The 26664-nt window shown below is 38.6% G+C and overlaps 2 protein-coding genes across 3 annotated transcripts in view; one reads left to right on the top strand and one right to left on the bottom strand.

The window, feature by feature from the left end:
* Window positions 1-2284, top strand: part of LOC120538702 (putative transcription factor ovo-like protein 3) — a 47923-nt gene extending 45639 nt beyond the window's left edge. For both annotated transcript variants that reach the window (XM_039768104.1, XM_039768103.1), the window contains exon 4: window positions 1846-2284. In XM_039768104.1, coding sequence (XP_039624038.1) covers window positions 1846-2153 — 308 coding nt within the window. In that variant the 3' untranslated portion in view covers window positions 2154-2284. The remainder of the gene's footprint in view (window positions 1-1845) is intronic.
* Window positions 2285-2368: 84 nt separating this feature from the next.
* On the bottom strand, window positions 2369-25016 carry polr2i (RNA polymerase II subunit I). The gene is made up of 6 exons (XM_039768106.1): window positions 24879-25016; window positions 16367-16421; window positions 12378-12451; window positions 8069-8143; window positions 3213-3264; window positions 2369-2624 (listed from the first exon to the last, which is right to left on the bottom strand). Exons 1-6 carry the CDS (start codon window positions 24938-24940, stop codon window positions 2562-2564), a joined length of 381 nt encoding a protein of 126 aa, XP_039624040.1. The 5' UTR covers window positions 24941-25016; the 3' UTR covers window positions 2369-2561.
* Window positions 25017-26664: the final 1648 nt, after the last annotated feature.

The following is a 26664-nucleotide window of genomic DNA, read 5'->3' on the forward strand; positions in this document are numbered from 1 at the left end:
AACGCAGAAGTTGGCTACAATGAAAACCTGTAGCCACAGTGGGCCTGCAACACTGAATTTAAGATTGACATACAGTGCATCCGGAAAGTATTCACACTGCATCACTCTTTCCACATTGTGTTATGTTACAGCCTTATTTCAAAATGGATTAAGTTCATTTTTTTCCTCAGAATTCTACACACAACACCCCATAATGACAAAGTTTGAGATTTTTGCAAATTTATTAAAAATAAAAAAATTGAGAAAGCACATGTACATAATTATTCACAGCCTTTGCCATGAAGCTCATAATTGAGCTCAGGTGTATCCTGTTTCCCCTGATCATCCTTGAGATGTTTCTGCAGCTTAATTGGAGTCTACCTGTGGTAAATTCAGTTGATTGGACATGATTTGGAAAGGCACACACCTGTCTATAGAAGGTCCCACAGTTGACAGTTAATGTCAGAGCACAAACCAAGCATGAAGTCAAAGGAATTGTTTGTAGACCTCCAAGAAAGGATCGTCTCAAGGCGCAAATCTGGAGAAGGTTACAGAAACATATCTGCAGCATTGAAGGTCCCAATGAGCACAGTGGCCTCCATCATCCATAAGTGGAAGAAGTTCAAAACCACCAGGATTCTTCCTAGAGCTGGCCGGCCATCTAAACTGAGCGATCGGGTGAGAAGGGCCTTAGTCAGGGAGGTCACCAAGAACCCAATGGTCACTCTGTCAGAGCTCCAGAGGTCCTCTGTAAAGAGAGAACCTTCCAGAAGGACAACCATCTCTGCAGCAATCTACCAATCAAGCCTGTATGTTAGAGTGGCCAGATGGAAGCCACTCCTTAGTAAAAGGCACATGGCAGCCCGCCTGGAGTTTGCCAAAAGGCACCTGAAGGACTCTCAGACCATAAGAAATAAAATTCTCCGGTCTGATGAGATAAAAATTGAACTCTTTGGTGTGAATGCCAGGCGTTACGTTTGGAGGAAACCAGGCACCGCTCATCACCAGGCCAATACCATCCCTACAGTGAAGCATGGTGGTGGTAGCATCATGCTGTGGGGATGTTTTTCAGCAGCAGGAACTGGGAGACTAGTCAGGATAAAAGGAAAGATGACTGCAGCAATGTACAGAGACATCCTGGATGAAAACCTGCTCCAGAGCGCTCTTGACCTCAGACTGGGGCGACGGTTCATCTTTCAGCAGGACAACGACCCTAAGCACACAGCCAAGATATCAAAGGAGTGGCTTCAGGACAACTCTGTGAATGTCCTTGAGTGGCCCAGCCAGAGCCCAGACTTCAATCCGATTGAACATCTCTGGAGAGATCTTAAAATGGCTGAGCACCGACGCTTCCCATCCAACCTGATGGAGCTTGAGAGGTGCATGCAAAGAGGAATGGACGAAACTGGCCAAGGATAGGTGTGCCAAGCTTGTGGCATCATATTCAAAAAGACTTGAGGCTGGAATTGCTGCCAAAGGTGCATCGACAAAGTATTGAGCAAAGGCTGTGAATACTTATGTACATGTGATTTCTCAGTTTTTTTATTTTTAATACATTTGCAAAAACCTCAAGTAAACTTTTTTCACATTGTCATTATGGGGTGTTGTGTGTAGAATTCTGAGGAAAAAAATGAATTTAATCCATTTTGGAACAAGGCTGTATGTAGCATAACAAAATGTGGAAAAAGTGATGCGCTGTGAATACTTTCCGGATGCACTGTAAATGTTTGCTTCCTAGCTTTTGCTTATGTTCCACATGGAAAAAAACTGCAGCTCCCCATGACCTTATTATTTAAGTAAATGAGCTCAGAAAATTGATTGAGCATTATTTATTAGTGCTTACTATGGATGTCTTCTTCGTTGCAGGTATACGGCCATATCGATGTGAATTATGCGAGAAAGCATTTACACAGCGTTGCTCGCTGGAGTCGCACCTTAAGAAGATTCACGGAGTGACCCAGCAATATGCCTACCGCGAGAGGCGTTCCAAGATTTTTGTGTGCGAGGACTGTGGCTACACATCAACCAATGGAGAGGAATATTACTTACACATGCGGGAACATCACCCTACCAGCCCTGCACTTCGGCGCTATTTCCGCAAGCATGCTGCCAGCACAGCCACCAAGCTAGGCACAGTGCTGTTCTACCGTAATACGGGAGCCTATTACCTCTGAAAAGGCACAAAAATACTCATCCCAAGTACTAAGCCTTAACTGTGATGGTTGGACCCGCTCAATTTCACATCCAAAAACAAAACAAATAACAAATGACAGTTGTAATACTTGGCCTGCTAAATATGAACAAATACAAACCATTCAAAAACATCTAAGCATTGTACACCAACATATAACTGAACATATGCATTAACAACGACAAATCTGTGTAAGGCTTGTTTAAAAAAATCTTTTTTATTATTGTACAAAGGAAGTAGTTTTGAAACATGCTCACGGGTCACATGATCAGACCTTCTCCAATGTTTTGTATAAAGAAATACAGGATCTTCTTATTTACAAAGCTGATTAGAGCTTACTTAAAAAACAACAAACACGAAAACCCATAAGCGAAGAAAACTCAGGTCTTTCTTATTCAGTCCAGCGATGACCACAATGTGGTGCTGTGCAAACATAATACAATCTCATAGCGTCCTGAAAAAACAAAAACACCACATGTGAGACTTTCACTTATGTCACCAAGCAATATGATGAATCTGGAAAACATACTGCACTTTCAGTATAAGAATGTGGCTACACAATGGCACAGGGGTTAGCACAATTTCTTCCAGTTAAGGCCTGGTTACTATCTTTGTGGATTTCATACACTCCCCTTGGCTGCCTGTAGGTTTTCCTGCTATTTGTCCAGTTTTTCCTCCCGTATTCCAAAGAAATGCATGTTAGACTGAATGACACGTCTATATTGCCCCACTGTGAATAAGTGTGGGCAGGTGTATAAATGAGAGTGCTCTGTGATGCACAATGATTAAACACATTTAAAATACAATAAGGGTGTGAAAACATTCTATCTAATTTTCAGCAAGACATCAATTGCAAATTATTCATACCTTCTGGTATTTCTGATATAAACTAGCATATTAAAAATGCAACTTTCAACAGCATGGCCTGACCTTAAATGAATAAACTCCTTTGGGGGTGTAGGTGTTGGGGGAAATTTAAAAAAAAACAAAAAAAAAAAAACAATACAGGACTGGGTTACCACTACATATGCAATAAACATACCTCAGCTTTCATACTGTGAGACTGGAAGAATACTGCCTCCTTGTGGCCACACCTAAAGAATTGGGGAAAAAAAAAGAACTTTTATAGTATGTTACGATAGAAAAATTGCACCATTACAAATAAAGCAACATGTTGTCAAATTTATGCATAAAACACTCATTTCATAGTGCACTTAGCTGCAAAATAAAACTTGGGGGCTCTCAAGTCATAACAAATCTCAAATCAATTGCCAAGCAATGTATGTCAATGAAGTTTGGGATATTCTTTCATCCATCCATTTTCCTAACCCGCTTATCCAGGGCAGGGTCATGGGGCAGCTGGAACCTATTTCTCCTTTCTCTGGCTCAGTTATTAATGGCAATACCTGGACTGGATACCAGTCCATCACAGAGCAAGAGAAACACATGCCCAAACACCATCTAACAAAAACATACACATATACACGCTCTAGGGCAGCGGTTCTCAAACCTTCGTATTTCGCACCCCCCTTTTCTACCTGGAATAATTCTGCACCCCCTGCATAATATAAGATAGTTGTATCCATGATACAACTATCTTATAAGATAGTTGTATCCATGATACAACTAACAAGGGTATGATACTCGTACGGTGTCGCGTATCCTATCATTTTTACTTCCATAAGATTTGCATGTGTTCGGCTAACTTCAATGAAATATTTGCAATTTATTTTTTTTAAAGTGCTTTAATAACTGTTAAAATGCCTTGTGGGGTTTTTGGTAGTAATTCTAATCCCAAAAACAAAGAATAAATTAGTTATTCTTATTTAATTATTTTTTTAATGTAAAGAAACGATTAAACATGTTTTAATTTTTAAAAATCTCGTAAACGAGGACACCGATGAAGTCAATCTGCGCGAGATGAATGTATTTTCGTCCAGTAAATATTATGCCGCTGTTAGTTGTATCATGAAAATAACCCAATACGCAGTAAATTATTTAACTCAATTTGGCAATATTGGCTATGCTGCCAATGTGGTGCAGTCGCACCGCATTATCACCTGATCTACAGTAAGTACTGTTACCCGAATGTTTGCGACAGATACCGATAAGTCTCAAACTTTCTGGACTGAAAATCCGCGACTATAAAAGCAGCAGCAGCGGCGCCGTTCGTCATAGAAACAAACTTCAAATAGAAAAGGAGCTCAGAGTGTCCATCTGGAATATCAAACCAAACCTGGAGAGGCTGTGTACTTTAAAGCAGGCACATATTAGTCGTTAGATCGATACCTTAGAAATGTTTTATTTTAATTTTAGTTATAATGCATTCGTTGTGATTATATGCTTGCAAATTTAAATTTGAAATAAAAATGTAAAAAATTAATTTTGATGCCTTGTTCATTTATTCAACACCTCCCTTGTATAGCTTGAGTGCCCCCCCAGGTGGGCGCGCCTCACAGTTTGAGAACCGCTGCTCTAGGGCAAGTTTAGTATAATACACAAGAGTTACATGAAGCTACTTGGTACAGAATCTACAGAAAAATTTAATTATTTTAAAATAAATCTATAAATTGTGACTTTCATAGTCTGGATTCATATTCCAAAGTTTTCTGTGTCATAATACCTATTTTATAATAGCCACTTGTTCTATTCTTGCAATGTGTTTTTCAAATATACATGTATAAAATACCATTAAATTATACTTGGCTGGAACACATGGATAGAGCAGGGGACTGAATCTGTTGCATGGTGATTAGCTTATGCATGTACAGTAAGAACTTCATTGTACTCTGTACACATGAGAATAATGGCCCTATAAACATAAATACCTATAAAACCAATGCCAGGAAGAAGGACTGGTCTAGAACAAGATGCCAATGTTAAAATAGTAAACATTGCTTAAACTGTAATAGAAATCTTTCTGACTATAATTAAAATTTTCTAAAACTACAGAAACAAAGTAGTACAAACCTGACTATCACAGTGTTTCTGGGAATAATTCCTACTGGAGGTCTTCCTTACCAGCTGCAACTAGCTGTTTCAACAACCTTTGGCCAGACTGCTTTTTCTGCCATTTTAAAATGCTCAGTTTAACTGGATTATGGACATGTTTATATGGTTTCTTGTTGGTTTATCTTGTGTGTCAACTGCTTTAGCACTTCAAGTTCCTCCTTGGAAATCCATACAAGAATTCTTTACCACCACCTTTTTTCTCCCCTTATTTATGAACATTGAATACAACAAACAAATAGGAGATGACACATGGGTGCTAAAAAAGAGTATCAAATAAAATATGATTTCCCTAAACAGCAGCAGAAGCACAACTGGTTTTGCATTAGCAATTGGCAATGATAAAAAAGCTTTTGAGCTATGGTGCTTATGGTCTTCTATGCTGTTTTGCCTTACAGTATTAAATGTTAAAAGTTTGGCTTAGACAGCTGTAAAGTGCCACAGTTTGTATTTACATGAAACAGTTGTATTTACATGAAAAGACACAAATATCTGAATTCTACCTAAATGGTTCCAACTATAACCTGAATCCCTACAGTTAGGTTGAAACAGAAAAGGGCCTTTTGTATTCTTGGACAATATCCCTAATCTGAAATATTATATGCTGTGTTAGGTTAGGTTCAAAGGTATTTGGACATTGATAAAATTGTTATTTTATCTTTTTACAAATGAAAATTGGTGCTGAAGCTATATACTGAATGTGAGGTAAAAGTGCAGAATGTCAGTTTTAATTTGAGGCTATTTACATCAAACTTGGGTGAATGGTGAAGAAACTACACGTCATCCCCTTTTTATCAATTGGGCAATTAATTGACTGATAAGCTGCATGGCCAGGTGTGAGAACTCACATCATTATTTCATTTACAATTAAGCAGGTAAAAGATCTAGAGGTGATTCCAAGTATGTTTTTTGCATTTGGAAGCTGTTGCTGTAAACTCTCAATAAGAGGTCCAAAGAGCTTTTAATGCAAGTAAAGCAGGCCAAAATTAGGCTGTGACAACAAAGAAAAACCCACCAAAGAGATAGCAGAAATATTAGGAGTGACCAAGGCAACAATTTAGAACATCTTAAAAAGAAGCAAAGCACTGCCGATGTCAGCAACACCAAAAAGCCAGGACCACCACAGAAGATAAGTATGGATGGGTGATCACAGAATTCCTTCCTTGATGAAAAAAACATCTAGCCAAATCAAAGCTAGGAGGTAGTCTGCAGTCAAGAAAATACTTCATAAAAGCAAACACAGATGTGGAAACCACTGGTAAGCCTCAAGAATAGGAAGGTCGATTAGACGTTGGTTGAAGACATTTAAAAACGCCTGACCAGTTCTGGATCAATATTTTTGGCCAGATGAAACTAAGATCAACGTGAACCAGAATGATGGGAAGAGAAGAGTATACAGAAGGGAAGGTTCCGCTCATGATCCAAAGTGCACCACATCATCTGCGAAACATAGTGGAGGCAGTGTTATGATTTAGGCATGTATGGAGGCAAAATAAACAGTGTGACAAGTGTTTATTGATATGATGGCCGACAGAAGCAGCAGGATGAATTCTGAAGCGCATAGCGCAACACTATCCTCTCAGATTCAGGCAAATGCTGCAAAATGGATAAAGCAGCACTTCATAGTACAGGTGGACAACGATCCAAAACATACTGCAAAAACAACCCTAGCGCTTTTCAGTCACATGGCCTTAACCCAACCAAACATGCATTTCACTTGCTGAAGACAAAACAGGAGGCATTAAAGTCCACAGAAGAACCAGCAACTGAACACATCTGCAGTTGAAGGCCTGGCAAAGATCACTTGGAAGGAAAGACAGAATTTGGTGATGTCCATGGATTCCAGACTTCAGGCAGTCATTGACTGCAAAGGATTTTCAAGCAAGCATTGAAAATTATTATACTGTATTTATGTTGGTTTTTCTACTTACTTGAGTTCCTGAAAATGGGGTATGAGAGGGGGACGGGGGCTATGTATAAAAATCATAAAAGTCATTCCTAAATGGCTCAAATAATATTTTTGTAAAAATCCCTTGAGTTAAAGCTGAAAGTCTACACTTCAATCACATCTTGAATGATTAATTTTAAATCCATTGTGCTGGAGTACTATTCAAATGCTTCACACGGCTGAAGAAACATTACTCACAGCCACTATCATAAAGTAGGGACTTAAACAACTGGGCTGTACAGTCACAGGGCCTTTAAATTGGCTACCCTTCACTGCACAGCAGCAGCACATAAAGGACATCTGCAGTGCAGTTAGTCACAATATAAAATATAAAAGTGACGTCCCAGCAATAATGAAGCTCGAACCCGAGTTATCTTTGATATTCTATTTTTGATAATCGACCTAACCTCTATATGTGTCATGCAGCACAATTATCAACATCCTGTTATGCTAAAGGTAAGGAATGCTGGAGCATATCTTCAACTCCTGCTCCAAGGCACTGGGAGAAGAAAGGTATTGGCGGCACCAAGGGCAGGTGCTCAAGAAAGTGCATTTGCAATGTTCTCTACTCTACTCTACCCTACCCTACCCTACCCTCCTACCCTACCCTACATACCAGAGGGATAACCGATGAAAACACCTGTAAAGGAAACAAAAATGCAGCTAGAAGAAACTTGGAATATTAAAAAAAAATTTTAAAAAAAAACCTGTAATCATCTGATTAAATATTATTTTTGCTCCTCTTCTAGGTGATTTTTTTTGTTGAGCTCTCATAAGGCAAAGCACAGCTTTAGAGAGGAAAAAGATAATTCTATGAAAAGTATTTTGAAAATGTTTTACATTCACTGTATTATATCATAATGTGCAGTTGTGATTTGATTTTTTTTTTTACATCTATCAAGATACTTTTTTTAATGTTCTACTTTTGAAACACAACATACTTTGGACAGGGATGGTCTTCAGTTCTTGGCAGGGTAGGATCCTGGGCAACATCTGCAATGATCTGCGTCAGCTCACTGCAAACAAGAGGGGTAATTTGCATGATGAATACAGAAAGGGAGAAAGAAAAAAGTGATCACACATGCAAAGTGTTCATTAAAAGTGGAAACACACATTCACAACTTTTATATTTTTTGGCCTATTAATGTAAAATTAAATAAAATGTAACTAAAAAAAGTGAAATAAAAAAATGCTCTTATCTACTGAAAATCAATTACAGGAAAAAAATTAAAATAGGTTGAGTAAATTTTCATACACCTCAAACTGTAACTGGTAACAGAAGCCATTCTTTAAATATCAGCCATCAATCATTTTGAATCAGTCTGTTTCCACATAGCAGACTTTGATTTTACAATGTTTAACTGTTGAAATTTAGGTAAATTTGTAGAGAACTGATGATCAACTGAACTCCAGGGGCCTCATGTATAAACGGTGCGTACACACAGAAATGTTGCGTAAGAACTTTTCCACGTTCAAATCGCGATGTATAAAACCTACACTTGGCGTACATCCACGCACTTTTCCACGGTACCTCATACCTTGTCGTACGCAAGTTCTCCGCTCGGTTTTGCAGACTGGCGGCACCCAGCGTCAAAGCAGTGCTACTGTTCCTGTGTGGTTACACCTTATTTTCCTGACGCAGCTTTATAAATACACCGAAACTAACCGCATATTGTTTATTAGTGTAATGCATCTGATTGTAATTAACTTGTAACAATATAATGGTCCAGGGAACAGCCATAGTATTCCAAATACCATAACTGCTTTAGCGTTGTTACTCTCACTTCTTCTTCTTCTTTCAGCTCCTCTTGTTAGGAGTTGCCACAGCGGATCATCTTTTTCAATATTTCTCTCACTGCACCACTCAGAGTATTTATATCACTGTATCTGAGTGTGAATCACAGCAGCAGCTGATCAGAAAGAGAATTATCGGTATACAGCTTCAAGGACACGCTGTCTCAGCCACTGCAAAATGTTTTAAAGCCTTTCCTGTACGGACCTCGTGGTTCAGAAACAGAAACGATATCATTTATAAGGTGAAATTCAGCAAAATATGTTTATTAAATTATACAGATAAAACTAACTTAATTTAAATAATCTATATTCTTCACTGGGAGTGTCATTAAGGATAGAATAATTAAACATGTACTACGAAGACATTTCAATGTTCTTTAAACGTTTTGAAGAATCGGGCTAAGCTTACAGATGGCTTAACGTCTATTACAGAGCTGATTGTATGGCGATCGGTTACTTGGGTAAAGAAAAGCACTGACTGCAGTGACGGCTACGCCAATATATATTGAATATAAAACAGAAAGAGAAAATAACAACACAGCTAAAAACACAGCGACAAATTTCGGCAAAAGTTAAATGCTTGTGTCATGAGCACGAGGCGGCTATGCAGCCATCCACTGTGCATAAGCTACCTTACTGACGGGCGGAAGGAGCCACCGATTCTTCCTCTGCCCAGTGCCACGACAAGCCTAGAGCCGCCCCTGATTGTACTGCTGCAATAAATTATTTCATCGAAGTGAAACACATGTTTAATAACGTGCTTTAACTCCTATCATCATGAAAATGATATCACGTATACATCTCAGTATTTTAGTTATTCAGAGAACTATAATATTATGAATGTAATTGATTCTGTGTCCAGTTGGAGGAAGAGAGCCGGTTTAAAAAGCAAGTAGTGATTCACACACATAGAGCACATAGAAGATCAAATACAAAACAAAGCATTTAACGTGCTACTTTAATTACGATGTGATTTGAGAAACTGGTTAATTAAACGATTTTAAGATGAAGTTTATGATGTTCTACTTTAATGACAAAATAAACTACGTGATTAAAGTGGAAATGTCGAGATTGAAGTTGACATTTCGTGCTTTTTCCCCACTGTGTGCCTTTTTTCTCTGTACCCTAATAAGCTTTCATATGACACTCAGACAGTGGGCTTACAACTCGGCTTTTCACGGCGACTTTGATATGTGACTTCTTTTTTATTTCCAGCACTGTGCGATTTGTGAATGTGAGCTTTCAAGTTTCTCCAACACGCTATGTCACTCGATCAACTTCCTTTTGTTGATTATACCACGGTTTATTTGAACAAATAGTATGTTTTTCATTTGCCTCCACTTGGTATTCGCTGAAATTCTTATATTTTCCCCCGTGCTTTTCCCATTGTCTTTTCACAGAAGGCTGCACTTAAGGGCGATGCATATTCAAATAGGCGTAATTCTGGGAGGATTTGGGGCGTTACATAATGCGCGTGCACGAGCGTTAGTTTTCACGCTGATCGGGATTTATGTAGCGGAAGAACGTGGAAGTTAGATGCGCACAGATTCCTGCATCTGGATTTTTCTGTGCGTAAACACATTTCGGCTTTTGTGCTTACGCCATGTTATAGTGCGAGTTCTACGCACGGCGTTATACATGAGGCCCCAGGTCATTCTATGCGTTATCATTTTGGTAAGGTCTGAGATCTGAGAGGTCTCAATTTGTTGTTAAGATGCTCCTTCTGTTGCTACTCTTACGCATCCATGTAGGGCTAACAATCCAATTTACAGTAGTATGATCATAATTGCACCATATGTCTTAAACTATGAAATAATGGACTTGATTATGACAAGATTTAAGGCCTCTGGGCCATGTTTTCGATCATCCACTTATTCACCCATTTCTCCTTTTGTGATGTACAACTCACTGAAAACAAAGGTTTGTATTATTACATTTTCTGGCCACAACACTGCAGGCAAGCCCACTGTGTAATAGCTGCAGGAGTAAATGCAAAATGTTTTGCAAGATTATCATAATCTATCTTCCCCACTTTAATTCTAAATTCTACAAAGCATTAAGTGCCCAGAATTCAGTAAGAAGTTCTATCTTTTTTTATGGAGAACCATTCAAAGAATTATTATAGAACTAAAAGTCAAATTGTACATGAAGAGAACATACTTGAAGGCAGTCTATAGTCCTTCTAATAATGCGGTCTTAATGCAAGGGCTGATGGAAATATTTTGGGACAATGCATGTCATTATATGTCTAATTAATATTTGGGGTTGTGGGCTTAAAAAAATAAAAGAGAAAGCAGATTCCTGTATTTCAGTTTTTGTAGTGTACCAAAAATTTTTCAAAAAACGTGCAGCAGGAAATTTTCAACATCTTCCTCTGAGCAACAGGCTTGCCTCTTTTAATCTCTTTCATTCATGGCCACCATCCCAAATTATGGGTTATACTACTGGGTGTGACAACTGAAGGAAAAAACACAACTTGGTCCCATTATGGATAAACAGTCACGAGGCCTTCAGCTTGACTCTCCACCAGTATACACAGACATGTGCAGTGCAGTCAGTTGTAACACTTAATTTTCCCTCATAATAAAAGAAAAAAACAAAACCCAGGCAGATTGCATTTCCACCCCGAGACACCTCTGATGTGCAACCTGGTCCATCCAAACTCTAAGTAGATCAGGGCAAAAGTACCAGTATGTCCGGCGTTCCAAAAGAAAGGAGCACTGCGGTATATCATCATCTGCCCTCAATCACTGGGAGAAGGACAGTATTGAAGACACTATAACCAGGTACAAATGGAGTTCAATCATATGAACAACATCAGCGCCTCTATCAATGTGCATCAGCAGGTTTGCAAGGGCAGAACAGCAGACCCACTTCCAAAAAAGGATACTTGATTGGGTTCCTTGTGTCTGTGTATGTTGACTTAGGGAAGCAGATGAGTTTCCCCAGAGTCCACCTGCATGACCACCTTGAGACTTGAAGTCATCTTGCTGTTTGAATTGAAAAGGCAAGTGATCAAGCCAAAATCGACTGTTCCCTGGAAAGACAGAATCAAGGAGGCTAAAGATATAAAATGGTCAAGTATAAGTATCTCGTGAAGCAGTGTTGCAGCCGGGGTGTAAGTCTGATGTGAAAACGTGGGCTGTAGTAGGTTCACAGGTAAGTCTGTCTGTAACGTGCACAGTGTATTGGGAGTAATGAGACAGAAAAAGTTAGATGGCTGTGCTCCAAAAAGAGTGTGATGTGGAGTGTGAATGCTACTGGGACATAGGCAAAGGCATGAAAGACTGGATGAGAGTATCTGATGTTGAAACACCCAAAACACCTGATAACCCCAGGCTACATCACTGATGATGTGTCTCAGTGAATCAGAAGATATATAATTCAAAAAGCCAATAAAACCAGATTTAAAATTTTTAAATAAGAGAAAAAAAAAAAACCCAACTTTATACTTACTCAACCTCGTGGGTGATCTTGTTAACATAAATGCAGCTATTGTCCGCTTCCTGTTGATAATCACAGTTTCTGCACTAGAAAGACAACACCACATTTATTAATCACATGTTCGAGGTTAATAGAAGGGTTAATCAACACGCATAGTATGCCTAAATGAATTGCACAAATGAAAGAATGCCATCAGCTGATTGGAGTGGGATACATTCCAAATTAATAATTATGGATATTAAAGTATATTAAATGAACCGACTGTGCTAATCATCAAAATTCAATAAAACTAAAGTTTAATGACAATCTTTAAACATTTAACCATGAAACCTGTTTATGGATCCCTGTCAATGTATGTGAATAATATAAAAACACCATCCAATCAATGCATGGCATCGGAGAGATTTTTGTTTTCCCCAGCAGGACACTTATGGAGAACTTTTTGTAGCACGCCAAGTGCAAAGAATGTAATAAGTCATAGATGATGATGAACAACAAAAGACAATGGTCTTTGAGCTTTACTGCAAGTTTTACCATAATTCCACTTGAGAGATACACGTTGAATTAAATTATGCAATGCATTTAAATGAGAGTACCATATGGTTATTTTACATTTATTTTGCTGCATCTATGTCTCATATTCTATGCCAGTTTAAAATTATTGTTGGATTATTGTCTGCATTTTAAGCCGTGTCATTGTCATGATAAGTTGGTATTTTATAAAGTGAGGGTCCAAACAAAAAAAAAAAAAAAGAAACCCCACATACTGCCTCAAAACAGCTTGATGCACCCCTGCACACACGCATGTTAAGACATGTATTTATGGTTATGGTGATACAGTATATTTAGTTATGTCTGAAATTATGAAAATGCTGGACTGGTGGGTGGTGGTGAGCTATGAACAAAGTTAAGAACTTAACAGCAATTTCAATGTTTATTAACAATCTGACATTTATTGTAACTTAGAATTTCCTAACCCAATGAATCCAATTCAGACTGGCAGGAGGGCAACGAATGTAAACTTTGCAATTAACATTTTAACATTGTTGATTTACTCAAGTATATATATATAGTGGCAAGCACCCGGAAGTGCTGGGGGAAAGACGACCAGGGACACCCAGAGTGCTTCCGGGTGCGCTTCCGGTACTTCCACCACACCAGGAAGGGCCGGCAGAAGCTAAATCGGGAGGCACCTGGAGCACGGCCGGGTGAGCTTAAAAGGGGCCACCTCTCTCCATTCGGGGGCTGGAGTCAGAAGTGGAGAAAGACAGAGCTCGGAGAAGAGGAGTGGAGGCAGACCTGAGAGAAAGGCAGTGTGAGAAGAGCCCTGGACTTTGGGGTAGAGTGGGTTGTATGTGTCATCCTTGTATATAGTGGTTGTAAATAAATGTGTTGTGGTGCTTGAATGATGTCTACCTGTCTGTGTCTGAGCTGTTTCCCACAATGTATAATCAATTTCATTAACTGGGTAGCTCAAAAGAATCAAAATGTCCATCACTATTGCTGGAACTAGTGCATACAAACAGTGCCTCAAGGATGACATTTTACGACAGGCTTAATCCAGCTCAGCGTCACGGAAGGACAAACACTCAATTTAGAGTTACCAATCTAGCTAACATGCAATTATTCAATATGGGAAGAAAACTGAAGAACCCAGAAAAAAAAATCCATAAAAAACTGCTATTTTTACAGGTGACACTCTCTCCGGAAACAGATCAATTTACTTGTTAAGCAATCAAAGACAAGTGAGCATTACAATGAATGGAAGCTTTTTCCACCTAGGAGAAGAAATTAGTTTACTAGATTATCACATGTACATGCATTTCAACAGACAACCTCCTTTTAGAATAAATTTTGTAAATTGTTTTGTGAATTTATTCCTCACTGCGTAAAATAGGACAGAAAATGCATACCCATTTGCCATGATATCAGATACAGTGCATCCGGAAAGTATTCGCAGCGCATCACTTTTTCCACATTTTGTAGTTACAGCCTTATTCTAAAATGGATTAAATTCATTTTTTTCCTCAGAATTCTACACACAACACCCCATAATGACAATGTGAAAAAAGTTTACTTGAGATTTTTGCAAATTTATTAAAAATAAAAAAAACTGAGAAATCACATGTACATAAGTATTCACAGCCTTTGCTCAATACTTTGTCGATGCACCTTTGGCAGCAATTCCAGCCTCAAGCCTTTTTGAATATGATGCCACAAGCTTGGCACACCTATCCTTGGCCAGTTTCGTCCATTCCTCTTTGCAGCACCTCTCAAGCTCCATCAGGTTGGATGGGAAGCGTCAGTGCACAGCCATTTTAAGATCTCTCCAGAGATGTTCAATCGAATTCAAGTCTTGGCTCTGGCTGGGCCACTCAACGACATTCACAGAGTTGTCCTGAAGCCACTCCTTTGATATCTTGGCTGTGTGCTTAGGGTCGTTGTCCTGCTGAAAGATGAACCGTCGCCCCAGTCTGAAGTCAAGAACGCTCTGGAGCAGATTTTTAATCAAGATGTCTCTGTACATTGCTGCAGTTATCTTTCGCTTTATCCTGACTAGTCTCCCAGTTCCTGCTGCTGAAAAACATCCCCACAACATGATGCTGCCACCACCATGCTTCACTGTAGGGATGGTATTGGCCTGGTGATGAGCGGTGCCTGGTTTCCTCCAAACGTGACGCCTGGCATTCACACCAAAGAGTTCAATCTTTGTCTCATCAGACCAGACAATTTTGTTTCTCATGGTCCAAGAGTCCTTCAGGTGCCTTTTGGCAAACTCCAGGCGAGCTGCCATGTGCCTTTTACTAAGGAGTGGCTTCCATCTGGCCACTCTAACATACAGGCCTGATTGGTGGATTGCTGCAGAGATGGTTGTCCTTCTAGAAGGTTCTCCTCTCTCCACTGAGGACCTCTAACAGAGTGACCATCGGGGTCTTGGTCACCTCCCTGACTAAGGCCCTTCTCCCCCAATCGCTCAGTTTAGATGGCCGGCCAGCTCTAGGAAGAGTCCTGGTGGTTTCGAACTTCTTCCACTTACGGATGATGGAGGTCACTGTGCTCATTGGGACCTTCAAAGCAGCAGAAATTTTTCTGTAACCTTCCCCAGATTTGTGCCTCAAGCCAATCCTGTCTCGGAGGTCTACAGACAATTCCTTTGACTTCATGCTTGGTTTGTGCTCTGACATGAACTGTCAAATGTGGGACCTTCGATAGACAGGTGTGTGCCTTTCCAAATCATGTCCAAAAAACTGAATTGACCACAGGTGGACTCCAATTAAGCTGCAGAAACATCTCAAGGATGATCAGGAGAAACAGGATGCACCAGAGCTCAATTTGGAGCTTATGTACTTGTGCTTTCTCAATTTTTTTATTTTTAATAAATTTGCAAAAACCTCAAGTAAACTTTTTTCACGTTGTCATTATGGGATGTTGTGTGTAGAATTCTGAGGAAAAAAATTAATCCATTTTGGAATAAGGCTGTAACATAACAAAATGTGGAAAAAGTGATGCGCTGTGAATACTTTCCGCATGCACTGTATGTAAATCATGAGGCAGGCGGTCTAATTTTTACCACTCACACACTGTGTGACCCTGATCAAGTCATTTAGCCTTCCAGTGCTCCAAATGAAGCAGTATGCAAAGAACTCTATAATACACTTTGATCTGTGAGTCACTTTGAGTAAAAGATTCAATTTAATAAATACATTTGATGCATGTGTAAAGTAAAGATTATCTCTTAAAGAAATAGGCAGTATAGTGTAGAGGTTAAGGCTTTGGGCCTCAAAGCCCACTGCTGAAACTACATGACCATGAGCGAATTGCTTCACCTGCCTGTGCTCCGTCATTGGAAAAATGACAGAAAAAAATTCAAACAATTGTATTTCAAATGTATGTTGCCTTGGATAAACAAATAATAAACAATGCTAATAAATAATATTTTTTTTTGATGTCCCAGAATTCACAAAAGTATATGAAAAATGCCATCTAATGGCAGAACTCACCGCGTAAAGTAGTATGCGATTTTCTTTGTCTTCTTTGGGATATAACATGTTATTACTGAGGGGAGAAAATATACAAAGATCAAAAGTTAAGCATATTTTTAAATTATAGTTAAATTCACATATATAATATACATACACACACACACACACTCACAGTAGAGTAGAACCTTTATTTAGAAAGGAACCTCTGAAAAATTGTTAATGTGAAATTGTTAAACACTGAAAGAGTTGAAAATTAAATTACTGTATAAAATATTTCTTTATTTTTTTACAATAAAAATATAGTTCACTTGTTAAAAATGTGTTACTGTTATAGTAATACCATAAATACTTATCAAATAAAATTTAACAAATAATCCTTTTTTTCCCAAAACAAATATATTATATTATGTAAAATGTGGGAAAATGTCAAATATGGGAATGATCAACTGAGTGATGCTGTATTAAGTAAACAAATGTTGCACGTGAACATAAAATCAAAGCAGCTAATAAAAAAATCTTAAATGACAGTAATGTAAAATGAATTAGTTCCTGTAAATATAACCTGAGAGTTCCGATGTACAGGTATGTAAAAGCATTGAAAGCAACAGTATAGAGCAAGTTTAAGAAGTGTTTTGATGGTGACAGGACAAACTGTTAAATGCTGCTGCCTTTTTTGTAATTAATACAACATCCTAGAATACAACATCATTAAATCGAAAAAGAACATCACTGCCTACGTACTTTTCAAGTTGGCTATATGCTTATACAGTATTTGCACATTATAATACACCAGTAACGGTGTACTGCTTGATAACGTGCAGTGAATACACTTGACTTGAGCATTCCTAGTTTTCATCCTCTTTCTCTGTACGTTTAGCGTTCGTTTGCTCAGAGGTTGATGCGCTTGCTGCTTCGTGAGCAGCTCTTGTTTTCTCCACTCCAGCGGCCCGCTTCTTCTCTTCTTCCGTCAGCATCTTTTCGCTTTAAAACTGATTTAGTCAGTTCTTGTGTTGCAATTACTCAGTACATTTTCCTTAACTTTTCACTTAAGCTGGTACTTCAATCTGCCTAAAGAATGATTTAAGATATGAAGAGGTAGGGGAAGTGGTAGGGATGAAAACGGCACCCAACACATGCGCCACAAGGCCACCCTGCTACGTGATGCCGAGAGTTGATTCTACAATAAAATAAAAATAAAAAAAGTAATAAAAATCACCACCCCAACAACGGACAGTAGAGGTCACGTAGTACATGTGTACCAAATTTCAAGTCAATAGCTCAAACGGTTTGATTTAAAATCCTGGACAGACAAATGAACAGCCATGGTGGCGTATTATATAAGAAGATGATATATGTCAATACTGCAACAGTAGAGCCACCAAATGCCACAGGATAAGTGTTGTCATTTGGCCAAAGCAATGGACTCTGCACCAGTGGATTTAATGCAACAGTGCTAAGTACATTTGGCCCGTTATCTGCAATCTTGTAGCTACTCCTGCAAGCCCCCAGGCAGCCAGTGCGACTCTCAGTTCTTGAGATGCTGTGTCTGTGTTGTTGAGGAAAGCAAGAATATCTGTTTGCAAGAATCTGCTTTCAGTGTACAGTAAATTCCTCATCAATATAATGAACCATTTTGTACTGGCATGTTTCTGTAGTTCTAGTCATTTGGAGTCTTGCCTTTTTCATAATAGAGTACAATGACTGCAGTGATCTGATTTAGTTTTCAATGGCCTGCTGGATATGGACACGTGTTATGTGTAAAAAGGTAATGGTTATCGGTGTTACAAACCTAAACGTTACTGGGACCTGGTATTGCTGCCTTAGCTTTCACTCACAAACTGTACGACATGAATGAATTTTAGATGGCTGAATACATGTTGGAGTGAAGTACTACAACTGTATTCATTTTTGATCAACATCATCACAATTAATAACAAAATAATGTCCAATTATGGAGAAGTCTCTTAATTTTTTTACTAAAATATGTATAAACTGCATGATGATTTAAGTTCAAAATTAATTACCGTATATGCTCCAATAGTGGCCACCGGCAGTTAATAGAGACCGGCCATTATTAAAAAAAATAACTTTCAGAACGCAATATTTTTTTTGCTCGTGTTGGTACATGTAGGTACACAAAAATGTTGGCTAATATTACAAACAGCTACTTTATTTGAATTTCACATGCTGCATAAGACTGTTAAAGAAAAAATGGCAATGTCTTTCTGTTCCTTTCGCTGCTATTCATCGTCCGAATCCGCAATGACGGCTTCGTTGTTGTTCAGTTCACTATCGTCTTCCTCCTCTTCCAGGTTTGTCCATATTTTGGTCAACCCGGCACAAAAATGAAGCAGTTTTAAAAACCGGTATATCCGTATTTCTTATTTATGCAACGTGCTGACATGCACATGTATTACACACGCAAAGATACAGACGCTTACAATGTACACTAGTGGCAAATATCAAAGACCCGACTACTGTTAGAGACCGGCTACTATTTGGCCACGTCCCCTCTGAAGCCCGGCGACAATAAGGGACTCGGCGTTTATTGGAGCATATACGGTATTCTTCTCTTTTTTTTCTGGAGCCTGCTGCAAACATGGGAAAAGGAAATTCGTAACCTCCTAATTACGTCATTATTTTGTATACATCAAATTACAGCCACCTCAATGATTATATTAACAAGAAGGTGAACCAAAAAATTGGCCACTGACTGTAAATAAATAGAATTATACTGATAACGCAGCACTAATATGGTGAGCAGACGTCCTCTTTTAGATCCCTAAAATATCAGACCAATCGAAATTCATAAAATTCTAAAGAATGTCCAGGACAGCAGAACTTGATGAAGGGGTTGCTGGAAAACGCAAAAAGGTTTGTTCAGAGAAAAGCATGCATGGCAGTTTGGCTCAGACCCTTGAAGGACAGGGCAGAGCTGTGTTACAACTGAACACCATAACCAAAAGTTCAAAAGATCCACCAACAAAAGCATCAATTTACTGAGGAGTTAAAAAAATAGAGCGACCATGTAGGTGCCTGGAGCAAATAAAGGCATAAGCAACTTCACTGATGTCCACTCAACATTAAAACTTCTTTTAACAAAAATGGCACATCAGTGGGGCTGTCTAGTGAGACCTGGAAAAATAAATAAATAAATGGAACCTGTAACTTACAGGTCAGTGGAATGCATAACCAAGTCTGACTGCATACTGCATTTGCAGACGTTTTTGTCATCATGAGTAATGATAACAGTTTCATTTCTTTCACTATGTCTCAAAATATCTGTTTAACTGTCTTATTTCATCAGATTTTTTTTTGATGTTGCTGATCTTCATCTTCTTCATTTTAATGTGCTGTAGCTTTGATTTGTTTTTCACAAAAGTAGTGTCGTTTGCATTTGTACCCAGTTGGGATGGCACTCGTAATTTTGTTTTAAATTATTTTGCAATGACAGGAAAAGGCTTTCCATTTGTAATTCTATTCTAACACCTTTACGTTAAAAGGAAAAACTAAAATAAAAATTGACTGCAGTATAAATACAACTGAATGTGGAAGGGTCGGCTTGTGGGGAGTAAGTAATATGGTGGCCTAACCTACACAATGAAGGCAAAAGAACACTCCAAGCAACGCCATGAAAAGTACAAATCAGGGGATGGAGACAAGAAAATATCACTGAATATCAAGATATATCAATCACTAAGAAAAGGAAAAAGGGTGGCAGAGCTGTCAACCGGCTAGATCAGGCAGTCCACAAAAACACACTGATCGAGCAAAAGAAACAACGAGTGAGGGAGGCCACCAAGTAACCTGAGAGAACTGTGATGACCACAGGGGTGCTTCACCAGTTGCAGCCTTACTGGAGAGAAAGAGTGAGGTTAGGAGCAGGCACTGATACAGCGCATTGCCGCACCCACCACATGACAAACCAACTCAGGACCCCAGGCTAGAACCCGAGTGCAGCCATGCATCGGGTGACACCTCAGATCCAAACTAGTTCAGATGGAATAGAACAGTGCAAGGTTTTTTTATGGTGGCTGGAGTGCCAATTCTGTCACCAACCCCCAGGTTTTCCCCTGCAGGTTGGAAGGCCTACGTGACAAAGAGAAAAACACACAAGACATCTCAGCAGAAGGCACATAGGAGACTCTGAAGTCCACTGGAATTAAGGTTCAATGGTCTGATGACAAAAATGGAGTTTCCTGGTCATGAGACTAAACTCCATGTTTAACAGAGGAAGCTGTAACTGTAGTGGATGGTCGGGCTGATTTTATGGTCATAACAAATGATAAAGCTCTAACTTCTTTCATTGTGTCTAAAAATGTTTCAATAATAAAAAAAACATTTTTGCAGTCAATTAGAATTTGTCCTAAATTGTGACGTATTTAGCGGTATTATTTCATCAGAGGCTAAGACGTTTCTTTTAAAAGGGGACAAACAAAACTAAGAAAAAAAAAAATAAGGCTGTTTTTTTTTGGGGTTTTTTTTTGACATTATGAAAAATAAATAGTGATATTGTAACTGTTTAAAAAGTTTAATAAAGCTTATAGTCATCCTTTTTTTTGGTTGCAAAAAGTAATATAGATTCCAATAGTGCACAGTCATGTGTGGAGTATCAATTACCATCCAATGCCCCCATTGCAACCCCTATATCCTCTTTTTGAAAAATAAAACAAGGTCACCCAACTTTTCTTTTTTAAATAGAACCTCAGGTAAAACATTCTCGCACTTTAATTAGTCCTGTTCAGGATTTAAAGCACTTGTCTGAACATGTGTTTCTTTCAATGTGCTCTAAAGGACTTTAATATAATTTTAACTTTACAACAAACCAGTCAAATGCTGTCAGTTCAAGGTAGCCACTTCACAGGAATTCCAGTATTTCTCAGAGAACTTCTAGTAGATACATAAAATATTCCTTTAACAAAAACGAAAAATAATAATGTTTGGATATGCTTACACAAAATGGTGAATAACTGAACGGTTGGCATTATTAAGCAATGGTGCCTTCAAGGGGTGGCCACTACATTTTGCACCCTTTAAAAAGGTTGAACTTTCGAGGCACTGGCTGCAGTAATACCAGTGACATTTCAATGGTGCTCCTCTAACTTTTTACAGAGTGCTGGGGGGTTGGTAGGGGGGGCAGTCACTAAATGGGCGGGTTTTCTGCCCATTTGGAGTAATTTTAAAACCATTCCTCGGGTAAAGATTCTGTAGGGTGCATTTTTGCTTTTGGGCTATTTTGCAAATGCACCATCAAACCCGTACAGGCACGTCTTGGTGAAAATGAGCTGCCACCACCACCGGTTTACCAGCTTGCTTGAAACACCAAGGTAAAAAACTTCAGCCCCCAAAGTTCTTCATTGCTATATTATGTGTAACATTACTCCTGAAAGACTAAGAGGGAAGCTGTTCAATGGCATATACATATATCATGGCACTCAGAAACTCCATGGCGAAATAACCTCACACTTTGATTTAATATTGTGGATTAGGGTCATAACTGAAAATATGTCATTCATTGGGATAGCATGTAGTGCCATTCAGCAGGTTTTGAGCTTTAATTGTGATAGAAATTTTTCTGGGACTTGGCAACCCTGATTCTGATTGCTGCTGCTGAAAACGCTGGACGGTTCTGCTGAAGTGATTTTGTCTGAATGGTGTCTACTTATGATGCCAACTACGCTACAGAGTAGCCCAACACTAATTTGGCCAATTAGCTCACTTTAGCTAGTGTATTAGTGTAACTGGCAACGTATGTTTAGTTGCATTATATAAACTGCATGCTGCTTCCAAGAGTAAGAGTTTCTGAATGGGCAACTATTTGACTGACAAGGACATGTACAGAGAACATAAATATATGCTTATAAAAATATGGCTATTTGCTAGTATACTTCCGTTTTCTGCTGTTACCGAGATGTTGGCAGCATGGCACCTAGACACAGTGGAAGCACAGGTATTTTTATGGCTCTTTGAATTGACAACAATATAATGATGATAGCTTAAAAACTAGGGGTGGAGTTCGATTGATTTTCAATCCTATTTTTTCTAAAAATGTATCTTTTTGTATGGAACGATTACAATAAAATTAATAAAATAAAAATTGATGTGTTGCTTCTTGGGTTAGCGGTTACTTTCATATTTTATATATATATATATATATATATATATATATATATATATATATATATATATTTTTTTTTAATACATACATATACACATATTGTACAAACATACATCTACAGGTGCCGGTCATAAAATTAGAATATCATGACAAAGTTGATTTATTTCAGTAATTCCATTCAAAAAGTGAAACTTGTATATTAGATTCATTCATTACACACAGACTGATGAATTTCAAATGTTTATTTCTTTTAATTTTGATGATTATAACTGACAACTAATGAAAGTCCCAAATTCAGTATCTCGGAAAATTAGAATATTGTGAAAAGGTTCAATATTGAAGACACCTGGTGCCACACTCTAATCAGCTAATTAACTCAAAACACCTGCAAAAGCCTTTAAATGGTCTCTCAGTCGAGTTCTGTAGGCTACACAATCATGGGGAAGACTGCTGACTTGACAGTTGTCCAAAAGACGACCATTGACACCTTGAACAAGGAGGGCAAGACACAAAAGGTCATTGCTAAAGAGGCTGGCTGTTCACAGAGCTCTGTGTCCAAGCACATTAATAGAGAGGCGAAGGGAAGGACAAGATGTGGTAGAAAAAAGTGTACAAGCAATAGGGATAACCGCACCCTGGAGAGGATTGTGAAACAAAACCCATTGAAAACTGTGGGGGATTCACAAAGAGTGGACTGCAGCTGGAGTGAGTGCTTCAAGGACCACCACGCACAGACATATGCAAGACACGGGCTTCAGCTGTCGCATTCCTTGTGTCAAGCCACTCTTGAACAAGAGACAGTGTCAGAAGCGTCTCAACTGGACTGCTGCTGTGTGGTCCAAAGTTATGTTCTCTGATGAAAGTAAATTTTGCATTTCCTTTGGAAATCAAGGTCCCAGAGTCTGGAGGAAGAGAGGAGAGGCACAGAATCCATGTTGCTTGAGGTCCAGTGTAAAGTTTCCACAGTCAGTGATGGTTTGGGGTGCCATGTCATCTGCTGGTGTTGGTCCATTGCGTTTTCTGAAGTACAAGGTCAACAGGGTCGTCTACCAGGAAGTTTTAGAGCACTTCATGCTTCCGGCTGCTGACGAACTTTATGGAGATGCAGATTTAATTTTCCAACAGGACCTGGCACCTGCAGACAGTGCCAAAACTACCAGTACCTGGTTTAAGGACCATGGTATCCCTGTTCTTGATTGGCCAGCAAACTCGCCTGACCTTAACCCGATAGAAAATCTATGGGGTATTGTGAAGAGGAAAATGCAACACGCCAGACCCAACAATTCAGAAGAGCTGAAGGCCACTATCAGAGCAACATGGGCTCTCATAACACCTGAGCAGTGCCACAGACTGATCGACTCCATGCCACGCCGCATTGCTGCAGTAATCCAGGCCAAAGGAGCCCCAACTAAATATTGAGTGCTGTACCTGCTCATACTTTTCATGTTCATACCTTTCAGTTGGCCAACATTTCTAAAAATCCTTTTGCATTGGTCTTAATTGATATTCTAATTTTCTGAGATACTGAATTTGGGACTTAGTTGTCAGTTATAATCATCAAAATTAAAAGAAATAAACATTTGAAATACATCCGTCTGTGTGTAATGAATGAATCTAATATACAAGTTTCACTTTTTGAATGGAATTACTGAAATAAATCAACTTTGTCATGATATTCTAATTTTATGACCGGCACCTGTACATTAGATCTACTTACAACTATCAAGTGGATTGTTTATTTTTTTAACTGACACAAAAGTGTACAGAGAACATAAACAGGTGTATATAAAGTATGGTTACACATTAGTATACTCTAGGTACTCCTGGATATATGTTTGATGTGTTTTTACTGTGAATAATTTACGGTGGAATAAACTGAAAAGGAGATCGGCTAGTGGTGCCTTTCAGTTACCCAAACCAACAACATTTCTCAATTCATAATTCACTCTTAATATGGAATACATACCACGGCTATCAGCATCAGATTATAATTCTGAAGTACAATATTCATAAGCAGTAGGCTACTATGGAGGATTCCTTCATATTAAATACCAATTTGCCAACTTCGAATAAGCCAAAAATGATCTGATTTCTGCTAATATGATATTGCTATTACGTGATCGCACTATTATTTTAAAAACTGTTCAAGACTTCAAGTCTACTACAAATCTTTTTTTAGTACCCCTATTACTAAAAGTGTATGTCCTATGAGAAAAAAAAACAAAACAACAACATAAATAAATAAATAATACACGCACTAAAATAATTGACAGGTTACTGATTAAATCCGTCAGGGAATTACTAGAAGCAGATATACTCGCTAAATTCAAGCAGGTACGCTGGAAGTTCCTCGATAACCCCACTCTATTCAAGAATATAATTTTACCAAACGATACTAATCGCGGAACTCACCACTCCTGGCAAAACCTGATACCCACAAATCGAGGACCATACGAGCCGCCTTCAACCTCCATGCCTCGTCCAAATATACAAACCCTCACGCCGCTTCTTTCTTCCGACACACTTTTCTGAGCGAACGTAACTAACGTAGGCAGTCGTTCCCGAGCAAGAACGTCTCGCAGGTAAAACTGAGAAGGCGAAAGTTTCTTTAGCTCCGCCTGCAGGTGGAGGAATATCATCGCGGCTATTTAATGTTAAAGATTTTCCCTGCTATTCAGATTGGGCTAATTCTTGTCCTAGCGCTAGATTACAGTTTTTCTGAATTGCTAAAACACGTTTCCTAAAATCTCATCTCTTTGTCTTAAAACACCAAACAAAACTCTAAAATTCAAGCTATATTCACAAAACCTTCGACTTGTCTTGCAAAACCAAACATTTGACCCAAAACTATTTTAACTTTACTCAAAATCAAGCACTACTGTCAAAAACCACACAAAACCAGCCAATGTGCAAACACAACCTACCAAAAATTACACACTACATAAATAAATACAAAACACTGTGGGATAGCGGGAAAATAATATTTATTTATTCATTCATTTATTCTTGTACTCACATTTTAACAAAAAAAGAACTGCAGCAAAAAAAGTTATATACTGTGTATATATATATATATATATATATATATATATATATATATATATATATATATATATATATATATATATATATATATAAATTATATATTTTTACAGCATATTCAGATAATTTATTCTGCCTCAGCATTACGCCTCTGTGCTGGGTCAGGCCACAGGACTTCATCCACATCACATGCTATGGTCTCCCTTGCAAGGCAAAGAGGAAAGAATCCTATAGCATGCCGAATCCAGCCCTGGCAAGATTCCTCTCCTATCTCACCACATGCTCCATTCATTGCTTGAAGTAGATTTTCCTGTGTGTAAGGGTTTCGGTCGTTTACTTTCCGTCTCCATGCCGAGAAAAACTCCTCAATAGGGTTCAAAAAGGGAGAGTGTGGTGGAAGAAACACATTCATAAAATGCTGCTCATTGTGAAACCAATTGTATATTCTTGGACCACAGTGAAAGCTCACATTGTCCCAAATACTGTTTTTCTCAATTGCTAAAACACAATTTCTGAAACCTTGCTCCATTTTCTGAAACCACTACATGCAAAACCTTATCTTCAAGCACTATTTACAAAACCTCTGACTCCTCTTGCAAAATGAAACTTTCGCCTAAAAACAGTTTTACCTGTGTTCAAAATCAAGCACTGCTCTCAAATCAAAAACAAAGTCATCAAAATGATATGCGCTATCAAGCAGTCAGTAAACAATACAACAAAAAACAGAAAACACATTGTTCAAAACATATAGTTCTCAGGGAGAAGCAAATTTTAATCTCAATGCAGCATACAATGCACCGTACTACAGTATACAATACTAAAAGGGACAAAAATCAAAGGAGTAAACGTGATCAATTTGCTTCTTCTCGTCTTTGGGCTGGGTTAGGCCAGAGCACTTCATCAACATCACAAGCAATATTGTCCCTCCTGAGGCAACGGAGGAAGAAGCCTCTTGTGTGCCGTATCCAGCCCTGACATGATTCCTCACCTATATCACCACAAGCTAAATCCATGGCTTGCAGAAGACTTACTCTGGTGTAGGGTTGTCTATTATACACTTTCCATCTCCAAGAGGAGAAAAACTCCTCAGTCGGATTTAGGAAAGGCGAGTATGGAGGGAGGTACATGTTCATAAACTGCTCATTGATGTTGAACC

This window comes from Polypterus senegalus, chromosome 11 (genome assembly GCF_016835505.1).
Source record: "Polypterus senegalus isolate Bchr_013 chromosome 11, ASM1683550v1, whole genome shotgun sequence".
Lineage (NCBI taxonomy): Eukaryota > Metazoa > Chordata > Cladistia > Polypteriformes > Polypteridae > Polypterus > Polypterus senegalus.

Excerpts from the sequence above, each read along its gene's own strand:
- polr2i (XM_039768106.1), bottom strand. The coding sequence starts at position 24,940 with ATGGAGGTTGAAGGCGGCTCGTATGGTCCTCGATTTGTGGGTATCAGG. Across the intron at positions 12,452-16,366 it reads ATCGCATACTACTTTACGCG|TGCAGAAACTGTGATTATCA; the intron begins GTGAGTTCTGCC and ends TTGTCTTTCTAG. Across the intron at positions 2,625-3,212 it reads CTCACAGTATGAAAGCTGAG|GACGCTATGAGATTGTATTA; the intron begins GTATGTTTATTG and ends TTGTTTTTTCAG.